The sequence below is a fragment of the Pholis gunnellus genome (genome assembly GCF_910591455.1).
Source record: "Pholis gunnellus genome assembly, chromosome: 2".
NCBI classification, from domain to species: Eukaryota; Metazoa; Chordata; class Actinopteri; order Perciformes; family Pholidae; genus Pholis; species Pholis gunnellus.
In genome coordinates this window covers 23,555,455-23,572,982 of record NC_136536.1, presented here as the reverse complement: position 1 = coordinate 23,572,982, position 17,528 = coordinate 23,555,455, and the positions used below count along the sequence as shown (strand labels likewise).

The window sequence follows — 17,528 nt, the reverse complement described above, 5'->3', positions numbered from 1 at the left end:
TGTTTTGAGGTAAACTAAAGCCCTATAACTACTGCTGTTATTTGAGCTTGAGAGTGTAATGAGTATTTACAGGGATGCTAGCATGGCGGTAGATAGTGGCATTACTCCTAACGATGTCCCCATCTGTCTATTCATTTAGGTAAAGAATCGAGCCAGAAGCAGGTGCTGGTCCGGTCTGACCCTCGGAATTGCAGGTAGTGTTCGGTTCGGTTGTGGACCGGCTAAGTGAGCAGCCCAACATCTGCACTCACCAACCAGGTGGCTTTGGCAATGTAACGCATAACAGCGCTGTCTGAAAACATGCACGTCTTGTACTGTTTAGACCACCCCACACTACTACACAACTAGAGCATATGTTACGAACTTGGTGAGTAAGCCACAACACAGATAATGAAAAACAACTATTGATGATTCATCAACGGTTTTTACTCAGGTGTTTGAAAGCTGACTTGTCACAATACAGTGGCCTCAGTGGGACATTATGAAGTCATAATCAATCAAAATGTATGGAGGGAAAAGAAGAAGAACAAATGATGCAATCAAAGGTGGAAACAAAAGGGGGAATGACACACAAATGCTACTAATCAACTTTATTTTTATTCAGTTTGACTTAACTTTATTACAGATATTGTTGAAATGACAGACAGAATACTGTCACAGGAACTGAAATCTATAGCTGCTGATAATCGCATGTTCTTGTTGTTTTTGAAGAAGTTTAGATAAGTGGAAAACTTTTCTCTTGTTTTGCTGAATGATGACTTTGGATCAGAAGGGATTGGAAGCTTTCTTATTAGCACCCATAAAGCAGGTTGATCCTCTTGACGTCCCAGGAGGACATGCCTTTCCTCTGGCCGATCTGGGCGTTGCGGTTGGGGATGGGAGTGATGGAGTCCTTCCCATACTGGATGGAGAAGGCTGTTTTTCCATAGTGCATAATGGAGGAGTAGTCGTAGGGACTGTTCAGGTTGTTGGTGTTCTGCTTCTGGAAGTTGTAGGCCATCTGCGGGTTGATATTCTCCCAGTTGATCCGGACGTAGTTGTCGCGGTCGCTCCTGGTCTGCTCGTGCTGGAAGCCCAGAGCGTGGTTGATCTCGTGCTGGATGATGCCATAGTAGACGCAGCCCTGCCTGTTGAGAGAGAGCACCTGTCTGCCTCCCGTTCTGCCCAGAGAGGAGAAGCATCCGGCTTTGTTCTCAACGCTGATGTAGTCATACTCGTTCTGACGGGGGACAAAGCGGATGCAGGTGCTGCTGTGGTAGTACTTCATAGCGCGGTCGATCAATTGCCTCTCCGTCCTGCTGAACTGACTGTTGATGGTGAAGGGAATTGTCACCATGCCGTTGGAGGCTTTCTTCCACAGGCACTTCTGGGACCAGCACGTCATGGCGTTTCGGGTACTGGGAACCAACAGGTCTCCTTCCAACAGAATCTCATTGGTGCCGTTGTTGGAGGTCAGAATCCTAGTGCTGATGTCGACGGTGTCATCTTCGTCCATTTGGGACTCTGCTCCGCTTCCTTCCTCCAAGATAGGATAGGCCTGGGAGAGGCCGAGCAGGAGCAGCAGCAGCAGGCTGGCAGAGGGAGTCATATTCATGTTGGGTCTGGTGGCTGTGGAGCTGATGTGGAGAGAGTCCTTGAAGCTTGATGTTTGACTCAGTTCAGTCCAGGCTCTTTATACTCTCCTTCCTATACAGGTGTGTCTGCAGGAGGATTATGGGTAGGGGTCCAGACTGCTCGGCCTAAGTAAACCTCTCCAGGGAGGACTCCACAGACAAACCTACTGTTCAAACATAGTGTGTTATCTCTGTTGATCAGGTGGATGAACACCGAGGGGTTACTGGGTGGGTCTTGTATAACTAGACATCTTGAATTGTCTTCAACCAAAAACACTTCACATTGACTTTGTGAGACCAATATCTGCAAATGTTCTCAGCTGTAGCTAAATAATGTTAATGTGAGATGGACAAAATACAAAAAAGAAATGTGTGATGTTGTCTTATTCTTTTAAGAAACAACTTAGACACAACACACTTGCAGTTTATCATTATCTCCATAACTGGCCAAATATGTTGTTGTTGAGTAATTATCAGCCTTCAATTGTCAACATCATATTTTAATACTATTGACTGATGTTAAGACCACGAAAGTAATGTCTTGATTAATGTTGGCTGAATTGTTCAAATTCTTTGTAGAGAGTAACTATGTCAAAAGTTGATTTTTGCATCAACCGCATCATGTAATGTGATTGTAGGTAAATGTATCCTTTGAACAATCTTGAGAACGTATCTTGTTTAAAACTGTATCTTATTTGTATTTGCAATATTAGTCAGACCAAAAAACGCAAATTGTTCAGCCTAACGACTATGAATGTGAACAGGTATGATAACCTGCGTGGCACTTTGTAAGAATGCAGAACAAAATTCTATCAAATCATATTATTTAGTTTTTTGATCAAAATGAGAAACTTGCTGAATGATCCCGCATACAACATGATATCAGTTTATTGATGCATGTCAAGTATGAAGGCATACCGAATATGCCTTTCATGTTTTCCCATAATATATTATTTATATTATATATATTCTGCGAGTGCTGCTCAATGTTTACAGTCTGATTAGCAACGCCGGCATCTCCACCCTGCAGTCACTGGTTAGCTCCATCCACACCAGCGATGCCCGCCTTCAGTCCCTGGTAAACGATGCAGCTCCTACTACATTGTCACCATCGGCGCCACCAAGGACTCCATGCGGCAATCAGAGTCATGCTAAATCAGCTCCACATGATAGTTCAGGCTCCTCGCTGCTTTAACTGAAACTTTGTATCCTTCTCCCTCTTCATTCCCCTGACAGATGAGAAAACCATGGGTCCAGACACACATCTGGAGTTCCGGGGCATCACTCTCGATTCAATCAATATGAAAGCGTCCTTTCCAGTCGTGACGTTGGAGCGATTCGGCGAGATTACAAATCATATTGCGCAGAAATATACATAACTAAGCAGCAGTTAGTTAGCAACTTGGTTTATTCTCGCCATAGTGATGATGGCGAGAGGCGTGCGCGCGGCAGGAAATGACTTAATCACGGCCGGTGCGTGATGGGATTAGGTCCGCTTGGTCGTGCACCTCCGAATTTTCAACTTGGTGCGGGCGGTGCGCGCGATCTAATACCTATCACAAATAGTTCACTGATAAAACGCTATTAACATGTCTGGTGATAAAAGGAAATGGGACAATTCGTTTTGACATGCTTCAGTATTAGGAGTTGTTAATATGCTAATTTGAATCAAATGTTTTGCAGTCAAATCAAATAGTTTACAGGATATTTAACCTTTGTCTTTTCATGATAATACTTGACTTCTTTCCTTACAAGGCTTGGCTAAAGTAATAAATAATCCATGGATATGAGTTTACAGATAACTACAATCGCTCCTCGTCATGGAGGTTGGCTTATGGCTTTTGCCAGTAATACCTACAGTCCACCCAAACAAGTTCTACCCTTAAACTTTTTCTTATAACTGATATTCTATTTTGCTTACGAATTCTCTGCGGCAGTAAAAAAAATCTCTTTTGGGGGGATTCTGCCTTATCTGACCTCAGCATCACTACCCCTCGGTTATCCTACTTCAGGATGGAGTCCAATCAGCAAAGACTTTGCACTATTTAAATTGTATGCATGTATAATAAATCATTGTTAAATTCTAATGAAGTCTCTCCTTATTGAACTGTTTTGAGGTAAACTAAAGCCCTATAACTACTGCTGTTATTTGAGCTTGAGAGTGTAATGAGTATTTACAGGGATGCTAGCATGGCGGTAGATAGTGGCATTACTCCTAACGATGTCCCCATCTGTCTATTCATTTAGGTAAAGAATCGAGCCAGAAGCAGGTGCTGGTCCGGTCTGACCCTCGGAATTGCAGGTAGTGTTCGGTTCGGTTGTGGACCGGCTAAGTGAGCAGCCCAACATCTGCACTCACCAACCAGGTGGCTTTGGCAATGTAACGCATAACAGCGCTGTCTGAAAACATGCACGTCTTGTACTGTTTAGACCACCCCACACTACTACACAACTAGAGCATATGTTACGAACTTGGTGAGTAAGCCACAACACAGATAATGAAAAACAACTATTGATGATTCATCAACGGTTTTTACTCAGGTGTTTGAAAGCTGACTTGTCACAATACAGTGGCCTCAGTGGGACATTATGAAGTCATAATCAATCAAAATGTATGGAGGGAAAAGAAGAAGAACAAATGATGCAATCAAAGGTGGAAACAAAAGGGGGAATGACACACAAATGCTACTAATCAACTTTATTTTTATTCAGTTTGACTTAACTTTATTACAGATATTGTTGAAATGACAGACAGAATACTGTCACAGGAACTGAAATCTATAGCTGCTGATAATCGCATGTTCTTGTTGTTTTTGAAGAAGTTTAGATAAGTGGAAAACTTTTCTCTTGTTTTGCTGAATGATGACTTTGGATCAGAAGGGATTGGAAGCTTTCTTATTAGCACCCATAAAGCAGGTTGATCCTCTTGACGTCCCAGGAGGACATGCCTTTCCTCTGGCCGATCTGGGCGTTGCGGTTGGGGATGGGAGTGATGGAGTCCTTCCCATACTGGATGGAGAAGGCTGTTTTTCCATAGTGCATAATGGAGGAGTAGTCGTAGGGACTGTTCAGGTTGTTGGTGTTCTGCTTCTGGAAGTTGTAGGCCATCTGCGGGTTGATATTCTCCCAGTTGATCCGGACGTAGTTGTCGCGGTCGCTCCTGGTCTGCTCGTGCTGGAAGCCCAGAGCGTGGTTGATCTCGTGCTGGATGATGCCATAGTAGACGCAGCCCTGCCTGTTGAGAGAGAGCACCTGTCTGCCTCCCGTTCTGCCCAGAGAGGAGAAGCATCCGGCTTTGTTCTCAACGCTGATGTAGTCATACTCGTTCTGACGGGGGACAAAGCGGATGCAGGTGCTGCTGTGGTAGTACTTCATAGCGCGGTCGATCAATTGCCTCTCCGTCCTGCTGAACTGACTGTTGATGGTGAAGGGAATTGTCACCATGCCGTTGGAGGCTTTCTTCCACAGGCACTTCTGGGACCAGCACGTCATGGCGTTTCGGGTACTGGGAACCAACAGGTCTCCTTCCAACAGAATCTCATTGGTGCCGTTGTTGGAGGTCAGAATCCTAGTGCTGATGTCGACGGTGTCATCTTCGTCCATTTGGGACTCTGCTCCGCTTCCTTCCTCCAAGATAGGATAGGCCTGGGAGAGGCCGAGCAGGAGCAGCAGCAGCAGGCTGGCAGAGGGAGTCATATTCATGTTGGGTCTGGTGGCTGTGGAGCTGATGTGGAGAGAGTCCTTGAAGCTTGATGTTTGACTCAGTTCAGTCCAGGCTCTTTATACTCTCCTTCCTATACAGGTGTGTCTGCAGGAGGATTATGGGTAGGGGTCCAGACTGCTCGGCCTAAGTAAACCTCTCCAGGGAGGACTCCACAGACAAACCTACTGTTCAAACATAGTGTGTTATCTCTGTTGATCAGGTGGATGAACACCGAGGGGTTACTGGGTGGGTCTTGTATAACTAGACATCTTGAATTGTCTTCAACCAAAAACACTTCACATTGACTTTGTGAGACCAATATCTGCAAATGTTCTCAGCTGTAGCTAAATAATGTTAATGTGAGATGGACAAAATACAAAAAAGAAATGTGTGATGTTGTCTTATTCTTTTAAGAAACAACTTAGACACAACACACTTGCAGTTTATCATTATCTCCATAACTGGCCAAATATGTTGTTGTTGAGTAATTATCAGCCTTCAATTGTCAACATCATATTTTAATACTATTGACTGATGTTAAGACCACGAAAGTAATGTCTTGATTAATGTTGGCTGAATTGTTCAAATTCTTTGTAGAGAGTAACTATGTCAAAAGTTGATTTTTGCATCAACCGCATCATGTAATGTGATTGTAGGTAAATGTATCCTTTGAACAATCTTGAGAACGTATCTTGTTTAAAACTGTATCTTATTTGTATTTGCAATATTAGTCAGACCAAAAAACGCAAATTGTTCAGCCTAACGACTATGAATGTGAACAGGTATGATAACCTGCGTGGCACTTTGTAAGAATGCAGAACAAAATTCTATCAAATCATATTATTTAGTTTTTTGATCAAAATGAGAAACTTGCTGAATGATCCCGCATACAACATGATATCAGTTTATTGATGCATGTCAAGTATGAAGGCATACCGAATATGCCTTTCATGTTTTCCCATAATATATTATTTATATTATATATATTCTGCGAGTGCTGCTCAATGTTTACAGTCTGATTAGCAACGCCGGCATCTCCACCCTGCAGTCACTGGTTAGCTCCATCCACACCAGCGATGCCCGCCTTCAGTCCCTGGTAAACGATGCAGCTCCTACTACATTGTCACCATCGGCGCCACCAAGGACTCCATGCGGCAATCAGAGTCATGCTAAATCAGCTCCACATGATAGTTCAGGCTCCTCGCTGCTTTAACTGAAACTTTGTATCCTTCTCCCTCTTCATTCCCCTGACAGATGAGAAAACCATGGGTCCAGACACACATCTGGAGTTCCGGGGCATCACTCTCGATTCAATCAATATGAAAGCGTCCTTTCCAGTCGTGACGTTGGAGCGATTCGGCGAGATTACAAATCATATTGCGCAGAAATATACATAACTAAGCAGCAGTTAGTTAGCAACTTGGTTTATTCTCGCCATAGTGATGATGGCGAGAGGCGTGCGCGCGGCAGGAAATGACTTAATCACGGCCGGTGCGTGATGGGATTAGGTCCGCTTGGTCGTGCACCTCCGAATTTTCAACTTGGTGCGGGCGGTGCGCGCGATCTAATACCTATCACAAATAGTTCACTGATAAAACGCTATTAACATGTCTGGTGATAAAAGGAAATGGGACAATTCGTTTTGACATGCTTCAGTATTAGGAGTTGTTAATATGCTAATTTGAATCAAATGTTTTGCAGTCAAATCAAATAGTTTACAGGATATTTAACCTTTGTCTTTTCATGATAATACTTGACTTCTTTCCTTACAAGGCTTGGCTAAAGTAATAAATAATCCATGGATATGAGTTTACAGATAACTACAATCGCTCCTCGTCATGGAGGTTGGCTTATGGCTTTTGCCAGTAATACCTACAGTCCACCCAAACAAGTTCTACCCTTAAACTTTTTCTTATAACTGATATTCTATTTTGCTTACGAATTCTCTGCGGCAGTAAAAAAAATCTCTTTTGGGGGGATTCTGCCTTATCTGACCTCAGCATCACTACCCCTCGGTTTTCCTACTTCAGGATGGAGTCCAATCAGCAAAGACTTTGCACTATTTAAATTGTATGCATGTATAATAAATCATTGTTAAATTCTAATGAAGTCTCTCCTTATTGAACTGTTTTGAGGTAAACTAAAGCCCTATAACTACTGCTGTTATTTGAGCTTGAGAGTGTAATGAGTATTTACAGGGATGCTAGCATGGCGGTAGATAGTGGCATTACTCCTAACGATGTCCCCATCTGTCTATTCATTTAGGTAAAGAATCGAGCCAGAAGCAGGTGCTGGTCCGGTCTGACCCTCGGAATTGCAGGTAGTGTTCGGTTCGGTTGTGGACCGGCTAAGTGAGCAGCCCAACATCTGCACTCACCAACCAGGTGGCTTTGGCAATGTAACGCATAACAGCGCTGTCTGAAAACATGCACGTCTTGTACTGTTTAGACCACCCCACACTACTACACAACTAGAGCATATGTTACGAACTTGGTGAGTAAGCCACAACACAGATAATGAAAAACAACTATTGATGATTCATCAACGGTTTTTACTCAGGTGTTTGAAAGCTGACTTGTCACAATACAGTGGCCTCAGTGGGACATTATGAAGTCATAATCAATCAAAATGTATGGAGGGAAAAGAAGAAGAACAAATGATGCAATCAAAGGTGGAAACAAAAGGGGGAATGACACACAAATGCTACTAATCAACTTTATTTTTATTCAGTTTGACTTAACTTTATTACAGATATTGTTGAAATGACAGACAGAATACTGTCACAGGAACTGAAATCTATAGCTGCTGATAATCGCATGTTCTTGTTGTTTTTGAAGAAGTTTAGATAAGTGGAAAACTTTTCTCTTGTTTTGCTGAATGATGACTTTGGATCAGAAGGGATTGGAAGCTTTCTTATTAGCACCCATAAAGCAGGTTGATCCTCTTGACGTCCCAGGAGGACATGCCTTTCCTCTGGCCGATCTGGGCGTTGCGGTTGGGGATGGGAGTGATGGAGTCCTTCCCATACTGGATGGAGAAGGCTGTTTTTCCATAGTGCATAATGGAGGAGTAGTCGTAGGGACTGTTCAGGTTGTTGGTGTTCTGCTTCTGGAAGTTGTAGGCCATCTGCGGGTTGATATTCTCCCAGTTGATCCGGACGTAGTTGTCGCGGTCGCTCCTGGTCTGCTCGTGCTGGAAGCCCAGAGCGTGGTTGATCTCGTGCTGGATGATGCCATAGTAGACGCAGCCCTGCCTGTTGAGAGAGAGCACCTGTCTGCCTCCCGTTCTGCCCAGAGAGGAGAAGCATCCGGCTTTGTTCTCAACGCTGATGTAGTCATACTCGTTCTGACGGGGGACAAAGCGGATGCAGGTGCTGCTGTGGTAGTACTTCATAGCGCGGTCGATCAATTGCCTCTCCGTCCTGCTGAACTGACTGTTGATGGTGAAGGGAATTGTCACCATGCCGTTGGAGGCTTTCTTCCACAGGCACTTCTGGGACCAGCACGTCATGGCGTTTCGGGTACTGGGAACCAACAGGTCTCCTTCCAACAGAATCTCATTGGTGCCGTTGTTGGAGGTCAGAATCCTAGTGCTGATGTCGACGGTGTCATCTTCGTCCATTTGGGACTCTGCTCCGCTTCCTTCCTCCAAGATAGGATAGGCCTGGGAGAGGCCGAGCAGGAGCAGCAGCAGCAGGCTGGCAGAGGGAGTCATATTCATGTTGGGTCTGGTGGCTGTGGAGCTGATGTGGAGAGAGTCCTTGAAGCTTGATGTTTGACTCAGTTCAGTCCAGGCTCTTTATACTCTCCTTCCTATACAGGTGTGTCTGCAGGAGGATTATGGGTAGGGGTCCAGACTGCTCGGCCTAAGTAAACCTCTCCAGGGAGGACTCCACAGACAAACCTACTGTTCAAACATAGTGTGTTATCTCTGTTGATCAGGTGGATGAACACCGAGGGGTTACTGGGTGGGTCTTGTATAACTAGACATCTTGAATTGTCTTCAACCAAAAACACTTCACATTGACTTTGTGAGACCAATATCTGCAAATGTTCTCAGCTGTAGCTAAATAATGTTAATGTGAGATGGACAAAATACAAAAAAGAAATGTGTGATGTTGTCTTATTCTTTTAAGAAACAACTTAGACACAACACACTTGCAGTTTATCATTATCTCCATAACTGGCCAAATATGTTGTTGTTGAGTAATTATCAGCCTTCAATTGTCAACATCATATTTTAATACTATTGACTGATGTTAAGACCACGAAAGTAATGTCTTGATTAATGTTGGCTGAATTGTTCAAATTCTTTGTAGAGAGTAACTATGTCAAAAGTTGATTTTTGCATCAACCGCATCATGTAATGTGATTGTAGGTAAATGTATCCTTTGAACAATCTTGAGAACGTATCTTGTTTAAAACTGTATCTTATTTGTATTTGCAATATTAGTCAGACCAAAAAACGCAAATTGTTCAGCCTAACGACTATGAATGTGAACAGGTATGATAACCTGCGTGGCACTTTGTAAGAATGCAGAACAAAATTCTATCAAATCATATTATTTAGTTTTTTGATCAAAATGAGAAACTTGCTGAATGATCCCGCATACAACATGATATCAGTTTATTGATGCATGTCAAGTATGAAGGCATACCGAATATGCCTTTCATGTTTTCCCATAATATATTATTTATATTATATATATTCTGCGAGTGCTGCTCAATGTTTACAGTCTGATTAGCAACGCCGGCATCTCCACCCTGCAGTCACTGGTTAGCTCCATCCACACCAGCGATGCCCGCCTTCAGTCCCTGGTAAACGATGCAGCTCCTACTACATTGTCACCATCGGCGCCACCAAGGACTCCATGCGGCAATCAGAGTCATGCTAAATCAGCTCCACATGATAGTTCAGGCTCCTCGCTGCTTTAACTGAAACTTTGTATCCTTCTCCCTCTTCATTCCCCTGACAGATGAGAAAACCATGGGTCCAGACACACATCTGGAGTTCCGGGGCATCACTCTCGATTCAATCAATATGAAAGCGTCCTTTCCAGTCGTGACGTTGGAGCGATTCGGCGAGATTACAAATCATATTGCGCAGAAATATACATAACTAAGCAGCAGTTAGTTAGCAACTTGGTTTATTCTCGCCATAGTGATGATGGCGAGAGGCGTGCGCGCGGCAGGAAATGACTTAATCACGGCCGGTGCGTGATGGGATTAGGTCCGCTTGGTCGTGCACCTCCGAATTTTCAACTTGGTGCGGGCGGTGCGCGCGATCTAATACCTATCACAAATAGTTCACTGATAAAACGCTATTAACATGTCTGGTGATAAAAGGAAATGGGACAATTCGTTTTGACATGCTTCAGTATTAGGAGTTGTTAATATGCTAATTTGAATCAAATGTTTTGCAGTCAAATCAAATAGTTTACAGGATATTTAACCTTTGTCTTTTCATGATAATACTTGACTTCTTTCCTTACAAGGCTTGGCTAAAGTAATAAATAATCCATGGATATGAGTTTACAGATAACTACAATCGCTCCTCGTCATGGAGGTTGGCTTATGGCTTTTGCCAGTAATACCTACAGTCCACCCAAACAAGTTCTACCCTTAAACTTTTTCTTATAACTGATATTCTATTTTGCTTACGAATTCTCTGCGGCAGTAAAAAAAATCTCTTTTGGGGGGATTCTGCCTTATCTGACCTCAGCATCACTACCCCTCGGTTATCCTACTTCAGGATGGAGTCCAATCAGCAAAGACTTTGCACTATTTAAATTGTATGCATGTATAATAAATCATTGTTAAATTCTAATGAAGTCTCTCCTTATTGAACTGTTTTGAGGTAAACTAAAGCCCTATAACTACTGCTGTTATTTGAGCTTGAGAGTGTAATGAGTATTTACAGGGATGCTAGCATGGCGGTAGATAGTGGCATTACTCCTAACGATGTCCCCATCTGTCTATTCATTTAGGTAAAGAATCGAGCCAGAAGCAGGTGCTGGTCCGGTCTGACCCTCGGAATTGCAGGTAGTGTTCGGTTCGGTTGTGGACCGGCTAAGTGAGCAGCCCAACATCTGCACTCACCAACCAGGTGGCTTTGGCAATGTAACGCATAACAGCGCTGTCTGAAAACATGCACGTCTTGTACTGTTTAGACCACCCCACACTACTACACAACTAGAGCATATGTTACGAACTTGGTGAGTAAGCCACAACACAGATAATGAAAAACAACTATTGATGATTCATCAACGGTTTTTACTCAGGTGTTTGAAAGCTGACTTGTCACAATACAGTGGCCTCAGTGGGACATTATGAAGTCATAATCAATCAAAATGTATGGAGGGAAAAGAAGAAGAACAAATGATGTAATCAAAGGTGGAAACAAAAGGGGGAATGACACACAAATGCTACTAATCAACTTTATTTTTATTCAGTTTGACTTAACTTTATTACAGATATTGTTGAAATGACAGACAGAATACTGTCACAGGAACTGAAATCTATAGCTGCTGATAATCGCATGTTCTTGTTGTTTTTGAAGAAGTTTAGATAAGTGGAAAACTTTTCTCTTGTTTTGCTGAATGATGACTTTGGATCAGAAGGGATTGGAAGCTTTCTTATTAGCACCCATAAAGCAGGTTGATCCTCTTGACGTCCCAGGAGGACATGCCTTTCCTCTGGCCGATCTGGGCGTTGCGGTTGGGGATGGGAGTGATGGAGTCCTTCCCATACTGGATGGAGAAGGCTGTTTTTCCATAGTGCATAATGGAGGAGTAGTCGTAGGGACTGTTCAGGTTGTTGGTGTTCTGCTTCTGGAAGTTGTAGGCCATCTGCGGGTTGATATTCTCCCAGTTGATCCGGACGTAGTTGTCGCGGTCGCTCCTGGTCTGCTCGTGCTGGAAGCCCAGAGCGTGGTTGATCTCGTGCTGGATGATGCCATAATAGACGCAGCCCTGCCTGTTGAGAGAGAGCACCTGTCTGCCTCCCGTTCTGCCCAGAGAGGAGAAACATCCGGCTTTGTTCTCAACGCTGATGTAGTCATACTCGTTCTGACGGGGGACAAAGCGGATGCAGGTGCTGCTGTGGTAGTACTTCATAGCGCGGTCGATCAATTGCCTCTCCGTCCTGCTGAACTGACTGTTGATGGTGAAGGGAATTGTCACCATGCCGTTGGAGGCTTTCTTCCACAGGCACTTCTGGGACCAGCACGTCATGGCGTTTCGGGTACTGGGAACCAACAGGTCTCCTTCCAACAGAATCTCATTGGTGCCATTGTTGGAGGTCAGAATCCTAGTGCTGATGTCGACGGTGTCATCTTCGTCCATTTGGGACTCTGCTCCGCTTCCTTCCTCCAAGATAGGATAGGCCTGGGAGAGGCCGAGCAGGAGCAGCAGCAGCAGGCTGGCAGAGGGAGTCATATTCATGTTGGGTCTGGTGGCTGTGGAGCTGATGTGGAGAGAGTCCTTGAAGCTTGATGTTTGACTCAGTTCAGTCCAGGCTCTTTATACTCTCCTTCCTATACAGGTGTGTCTGCAGGAGGATTATGGGTAGGGGTCCAGACTGCTCGGCCTAAGTAAACCTCTCCAGGGAGGACTCCACAGACAAACCTACTGTTCAAACATAGTGTGTTATCTCTGTTGATCAGGTGGATGAACACCGAGGGGTTACTGGGTGGGTCTTGTATAACTAGACATCTTGAATTGTCTTCAACCAAAAACACTTCACATTGACTTTGTGAGACCAATATCTGCAAATGTTCTCAGCTGTAGCTAAATAATGTTAATGTGAGATGGACAAAATACAAAAAAGAAATGTGTGATGTTGTCTTATTCTTTTAAGAAACAACTTAGACACAACACACTTGCAGTTTATCATTATCTCCATAACTGGCCAAATATGTTGTTGTTGAGTAATTATCAGCCTTCAATTGTCAACATCATATTTTAATACTATTGACTGATGTTAAGACCACGAAAGTAATGTCTTGATTAATGTTGGCTGAATTGTTCAAATTCTTTGTAGAGAGTAACTATGTCAAAAGTTGATTTTTGCATCAACCGCATCATGTAATGTGATTGTAGGTAAATGTATCCTTTGAACAATCTTGAGAACGTATCTTGTTTAAAACTGTATCTTATTTGTATTTGCAATATTAGTCAGACCAAAAAACGCAAATTGTTCAGCCTAACGACTATGAATGTGAACAGGTATGATAACCTGCGTGGCACTTTGTAAGAATGCAGAACAAAATTCTATCAAATCATATTATTTAGTTTTTTGATCAAAATGAGAAACTTGCTGAATGATCCCGCATACAACATGATATCAGTTTATTGATGCATGTCAAGTATGAAGGCATACCGAATATGCCTTTCATGTTTTCCCATAATATATTATTTATATTATATATATTCTGCGAGTGCTGCTCAATGTTTACAGTCTGATTAGCAACGCCGGCATCTCCACCCTGCAGTCACTGGTTAGCTCCATCCACACCAGCGATGCCCGCCTTCAGTCCCTGGTAAACGATGCAGCTCCTACTACATTGTCACCATCGGCGCCACCAAGGACTCCATGCGGCAATCAGAGTCATGCTAAATCAGCTCCACATGATAGTTCAGGCTCCTCGCTGCTTTAACTGAAACTTTGTATCCTTCTCCCTCTTCATTCCCCTGACAGATGAGAAAACCATGGGTCCAGACACACATCTGGAGTTCCGGGGCATCACTCTCGATTCAATCAATATGAAAGCGTCCTTTCCAGTCGTGACGTTGGAGCGATTCGGCGAGATTACAAATCATATTGCGCAGAAATATACATAACTAAGCAGCAGTTAGTTAGCAACTTGGTTTATTCTCGCCATAGTGATGATGGCGAGAGGCGTGCGCGCGGCAGGAAATGACTTAATCACGGCCGGTGCGTGATGGGATTAGGTCCGCTTGGTCGTGCACCTCCGAATTTTCAACTTGGTGCGGGCGGTGCGCGCGATCTAATACCTATCACAAATAGTTCACTGATAAAACGCTATTAACATGTCTGGTGATAAAAGGAAATGGGACAATTCGTTTTGACATGCTTCAGTATTAGGAGTTGTTAATTTGCTAATTTGAATCAAATGATTTGCAGTCAAATCAAATAGTTTACAGGATATTTAACCTTTGTCTTTTCATGATAATACTTGACTTCTTTCCTTACAAGGCTTGGCTAAAGTAATAAATAATCCATGGATATGAGTTTACAGATAACTACAATCGCTCCTCGTCATGGAGGTTGGCTTATGGCTTTTGCCAGTAATACCTACAGTCCACCCAAACAAGTTCTACCCTTAAACTTTTTCTTATAACTGATATTCTATTTTGCTTACGAATTCTCTGCGGCAGTAAAAAAAATCTCTTTTGGGGGGATTCTGCCTTATCTGACCTCAGCATCACTACCCCTCGGTTATCCTACTTCAGGATGGAGTCCAATCAGCAAATACTTTGCACTATTTAAATTGTATGCATGTATAATAAATCATTGTTAAATTCTAATGAAGTCTCTCCTTATTGAACTGTTTTGAGGTAAACTAAAGCCCTATAACTACTGCTGTTATTTGAGCTTGAGAGTGTAATGAGTATTTACAGGGATGCTAGCATGGCGGTAGATAGTGGCATTACTCCTAACGATGTCCCCATCTGTCTATTCATTTAGGTAAAGTATCGAGCCAGAAGCAGGTGCTGGTCCGGTCTGACCCTCGGAATTGCAGGTAGTGTTCGGTTCGGTTGTGGACCGGCTAAGTGAGCAGCCCAACATCTGCACTCACCAACCAGGTGGCTTTGGCAATGTAACGCATAACAGCGCTGTCTGAAAACATGCACGTCTTGTACTGTTTAGACCACCCCACACTACTACACAACTAGAGCATATGTTACGAACTTGGTGAGTAAGCCACAACACAGATAATGAAAAACAACTATTGATGATTCATCAACGGTTTTTACTCAGGTGTTTGAAAGCTGACTTGTCACAATACAGTGGCCTCAGTGGGACATTATGAAGTCATAATCAATCAAAATGTATGGAGGGAAAAGAAGAAGAACAAATGATGCAATCAAAGGTGGAAACAAAAGGGGGAATGACACACAAATGCTACTAATCAACTTTATTTTTATTCAGTTTGACTTAACTTTATTACAGATATTGTTGAAATGACAGACAGAATACTGTCACAGGAACTGAAATCTATAGCTGCTGATAATCGCATGTTCTTGTTGTTTTTGAAGAAGTTTAGATAAGTGGAAAACTTTTCTCTTGTTTTGCTGAATGATGACTTTGGATCAGAAGGGATTGGAAGCTTTCTTATTAGCACCCATAAAGCAGGTTGATCCGCTTGACGTCCCAGGAGGACATGCCTTTCCTCTGGCCGATCTGGGCGTTGCGGTTGGGGATGGGAGTGATGGAGTCCTTCCCATACTGGATGGAGAAGGCTGTTTTTCCATAGTGCATAATGGAGGAGTAGTCGTAGGGACTGTTCAGGTTGTTGGTGTTCTGCTTCTGGAAGTTGTAGGCCATCTGCGGGTTGATGTTCTCCCAGTTGATCCGGACGTAGTTGTCGCGGTCGCTCCTGGTCTGCTCGTGCTGGAAGCCCAGAGCGTGGTTGATCTCGTGCTGGATGATGCCATAGTAGACGCAGCCCTGCCTGTTGAGAGAGAGCACCTGTCTGCCTCCCGTTCTGCCCAGAGAGGAGAAACATCCGGCTTTGTTCTCAACGCTGATGTAGTCATACTCGTTCCGACGGGGGACAAAGCGGATGCAGGTGCTGCTGTGGTAGTACTTCATAGCGCGGTCGATCAATTGCCTCTCCGTCCTGCTGAACTGACTGTTGATGGTGAAGGGAATTGTCACCATGCCGTTGGAGGCTTTCTTCCACAGGCACTTCTGGGACCAGCACGTCATGGCGTTTCGGGTACTGGGAACCAACAGGTCTCCTTCCAACAGAATCTCATTGGTGCCGTTGTTGGAGGTCAGAATCCTAGTGCTGATGTCGACGGTGTCATCTTCGTCCACTTGGGACTCTGCTTCGCTTCCTTCCTCCAAGATAGGATAGGCCTGGGAGAGGCCGAGCAGGAGCAGCAGCAGCAGGCTGGCAGAGGGAGTCATATTCATGTTGGGTCTGGTGGCTGTGGAGCTGATGTGGAGAGAGTCCTTGAAGCTTGATGTTTGACTCAGTTCAGTCCAGGCTCTTTATACTCTCCTTCCTATACAGGTGTGTCTGCAGGAGGATTATGGGTAGGGGTCCAGACTGCTCGGCCTAAGTAAACCTCTCCAGGGAGGACTCCACAGACAAACCTACTGTTCAAACATAGTGTGTTATCTCTGTTGATCAGGTGGATGAACACCGAGGGGTTACTGGGTGGGTCTTGTATAACTAGACATCTTGAATTGTCTTCAACCAAAAACACTTCACATTGACTTTGTGAGACCAATATCTGCAAATGTTCTCAGCTGTAGCTAAATAATGTTAACGTGAGATGGACAAAATACAAAAAAGAAATGTGTGATGTTGTCTTATTCTTTTAAGAAACAACTTAGACACAACACACTTGCAGTTTATCATTATCTCCATAACTGGCCAAATATGTTGTTGTTGAGTAATTATCAGCCTTCAATTGTCAAGATCATATTTTAATACTATTGACTGATGTTAAGACCACGAAAGTAATGTCTTGATTAATGTTGGCTGAATTGTTCAAATTCTTTGTAGAGAGTAACTATGTCAAAAGTTGATTTTTGCATCAACCGCATCATGTAATGTGATTGTAGGTAAATGTATCCTTTGAACAATCTTGAGAACGTATCTTGTTTAAAACTGTATCTTATTTGTATTTGCAATATTAGTCAGACCAAAAAACGCAAATTGTTCAGCCTAACGACTATGAATGTGAACAGGTATGATAACCTGAGTGGCACTTTGTAAGAATGCAGAACAAAATTCTATCAAATCATATTATTTAGTTTTTTGATCAAAATGAGAAACTTGCTGAATGATCCCGCATACAACATGATATCAGTTTATTGATGCATGTCAAGTATGAAGGCATACCGAATATGCCTTTCATGTTTTCCCATAATATATTATTTATATTATATATATTCTGCGAGTGCTGCTCAATGTTTACAGTCTGATTAGCAACGCCGGCATCTCCACCCTGCAGT

General features: G+C 43.3%; 5 protein-coding genes across 5 annotated transcripts; all 5 read right to left on the bottom strand.

Annotated features, from left to right (window-relative positions):
• Positions 1-790: 790 nt before the first annotated feature.
• Positions 791-1,588, bottom strand: LOC306705459 (high choriolytic enzyme 1-like; the record flags this gene model as incomplete). Its single annotated transcript, XM_079172223.1, has 1 exon — positions 791-1,588. The coding sequence occupies one exon, from the start codon at positions 1,586-1,588 to the stop codon at positions 791-793; it is 798 nt and encodes a 265-aa protein (XP_079028349.1).
• Positions 1,589-4,511: 2,923 nt separating this feature from the next.
• On the bottom strand, positions 4,512-5,309 carry LOC306701363 (high choriolytic enzyme 1-like; the record flags this gene model as incomplete). Its single annotated transcript, XM_079166652.1, has 1 exon — positions 4,512-5,309. One exon carries the CDS (start codon positions 5,307-5,309, stop codon positions 4,512-4,514), a length of 798 nt encoding a protein of 265 aa, XP_079022778.1.
• A 2,923-nt stretch (positions 5,310-8,232) lies between these two features.
• LOC306713092 (high choriolytic enzyme 1-like) lies at positions 8,233-9,030 on the bottom strand (the record flags this gene model as incomplete). Its single annotated transcript, XM_079182668.1, has 1 exon — positions 8,233-9,030. The coding sequence occupies one exon, from the start codon at positions 9,028-9,030 to the stop codon at positions 8,233-8,235; it is 798 nt and encodes a 265-aa protein (XP_079038794.1).
• A 2,923-nt stretch (positions 9,031-11,953) lies between these two features.
• Positions 11,954-12,751, bottom strand: LOC306703081 (high choriolytic enzyme 1-like; the record flags this gene model as incomplete). Its single annotated transcript, XM_079168910.1, has 1 exon — positions 11,954-12,751. The coding sequence occupies one exon, from the start codon at positions 12,749-12,751 to the stop codon at positions 11,954-11,956; it is 798 nt and encodes a 265-aa protein (XP_079025036.1).
• A 2,923-nt stretch (positions 12,752-15,674) lies between these two features.
• LOC306713119 (high choriolytic enzyme 1-like) lies at positions 15,675-16,472 on the bottom strand (the record flags this gene model as incomplete). Its single annotated transcript, XM_079182711.1, has 1 exon — positions 15,675-16,472. The coding sequence occupies one exon, from the start codon at positions 16,470-16,472 to the stop codon at positions 15,675-15,677; it is 798 nt and encodes a 265-aa protein (XP_079038837.1).
• Positions 16,473-17,528: the final 1,056 nt, after the last annotated feature.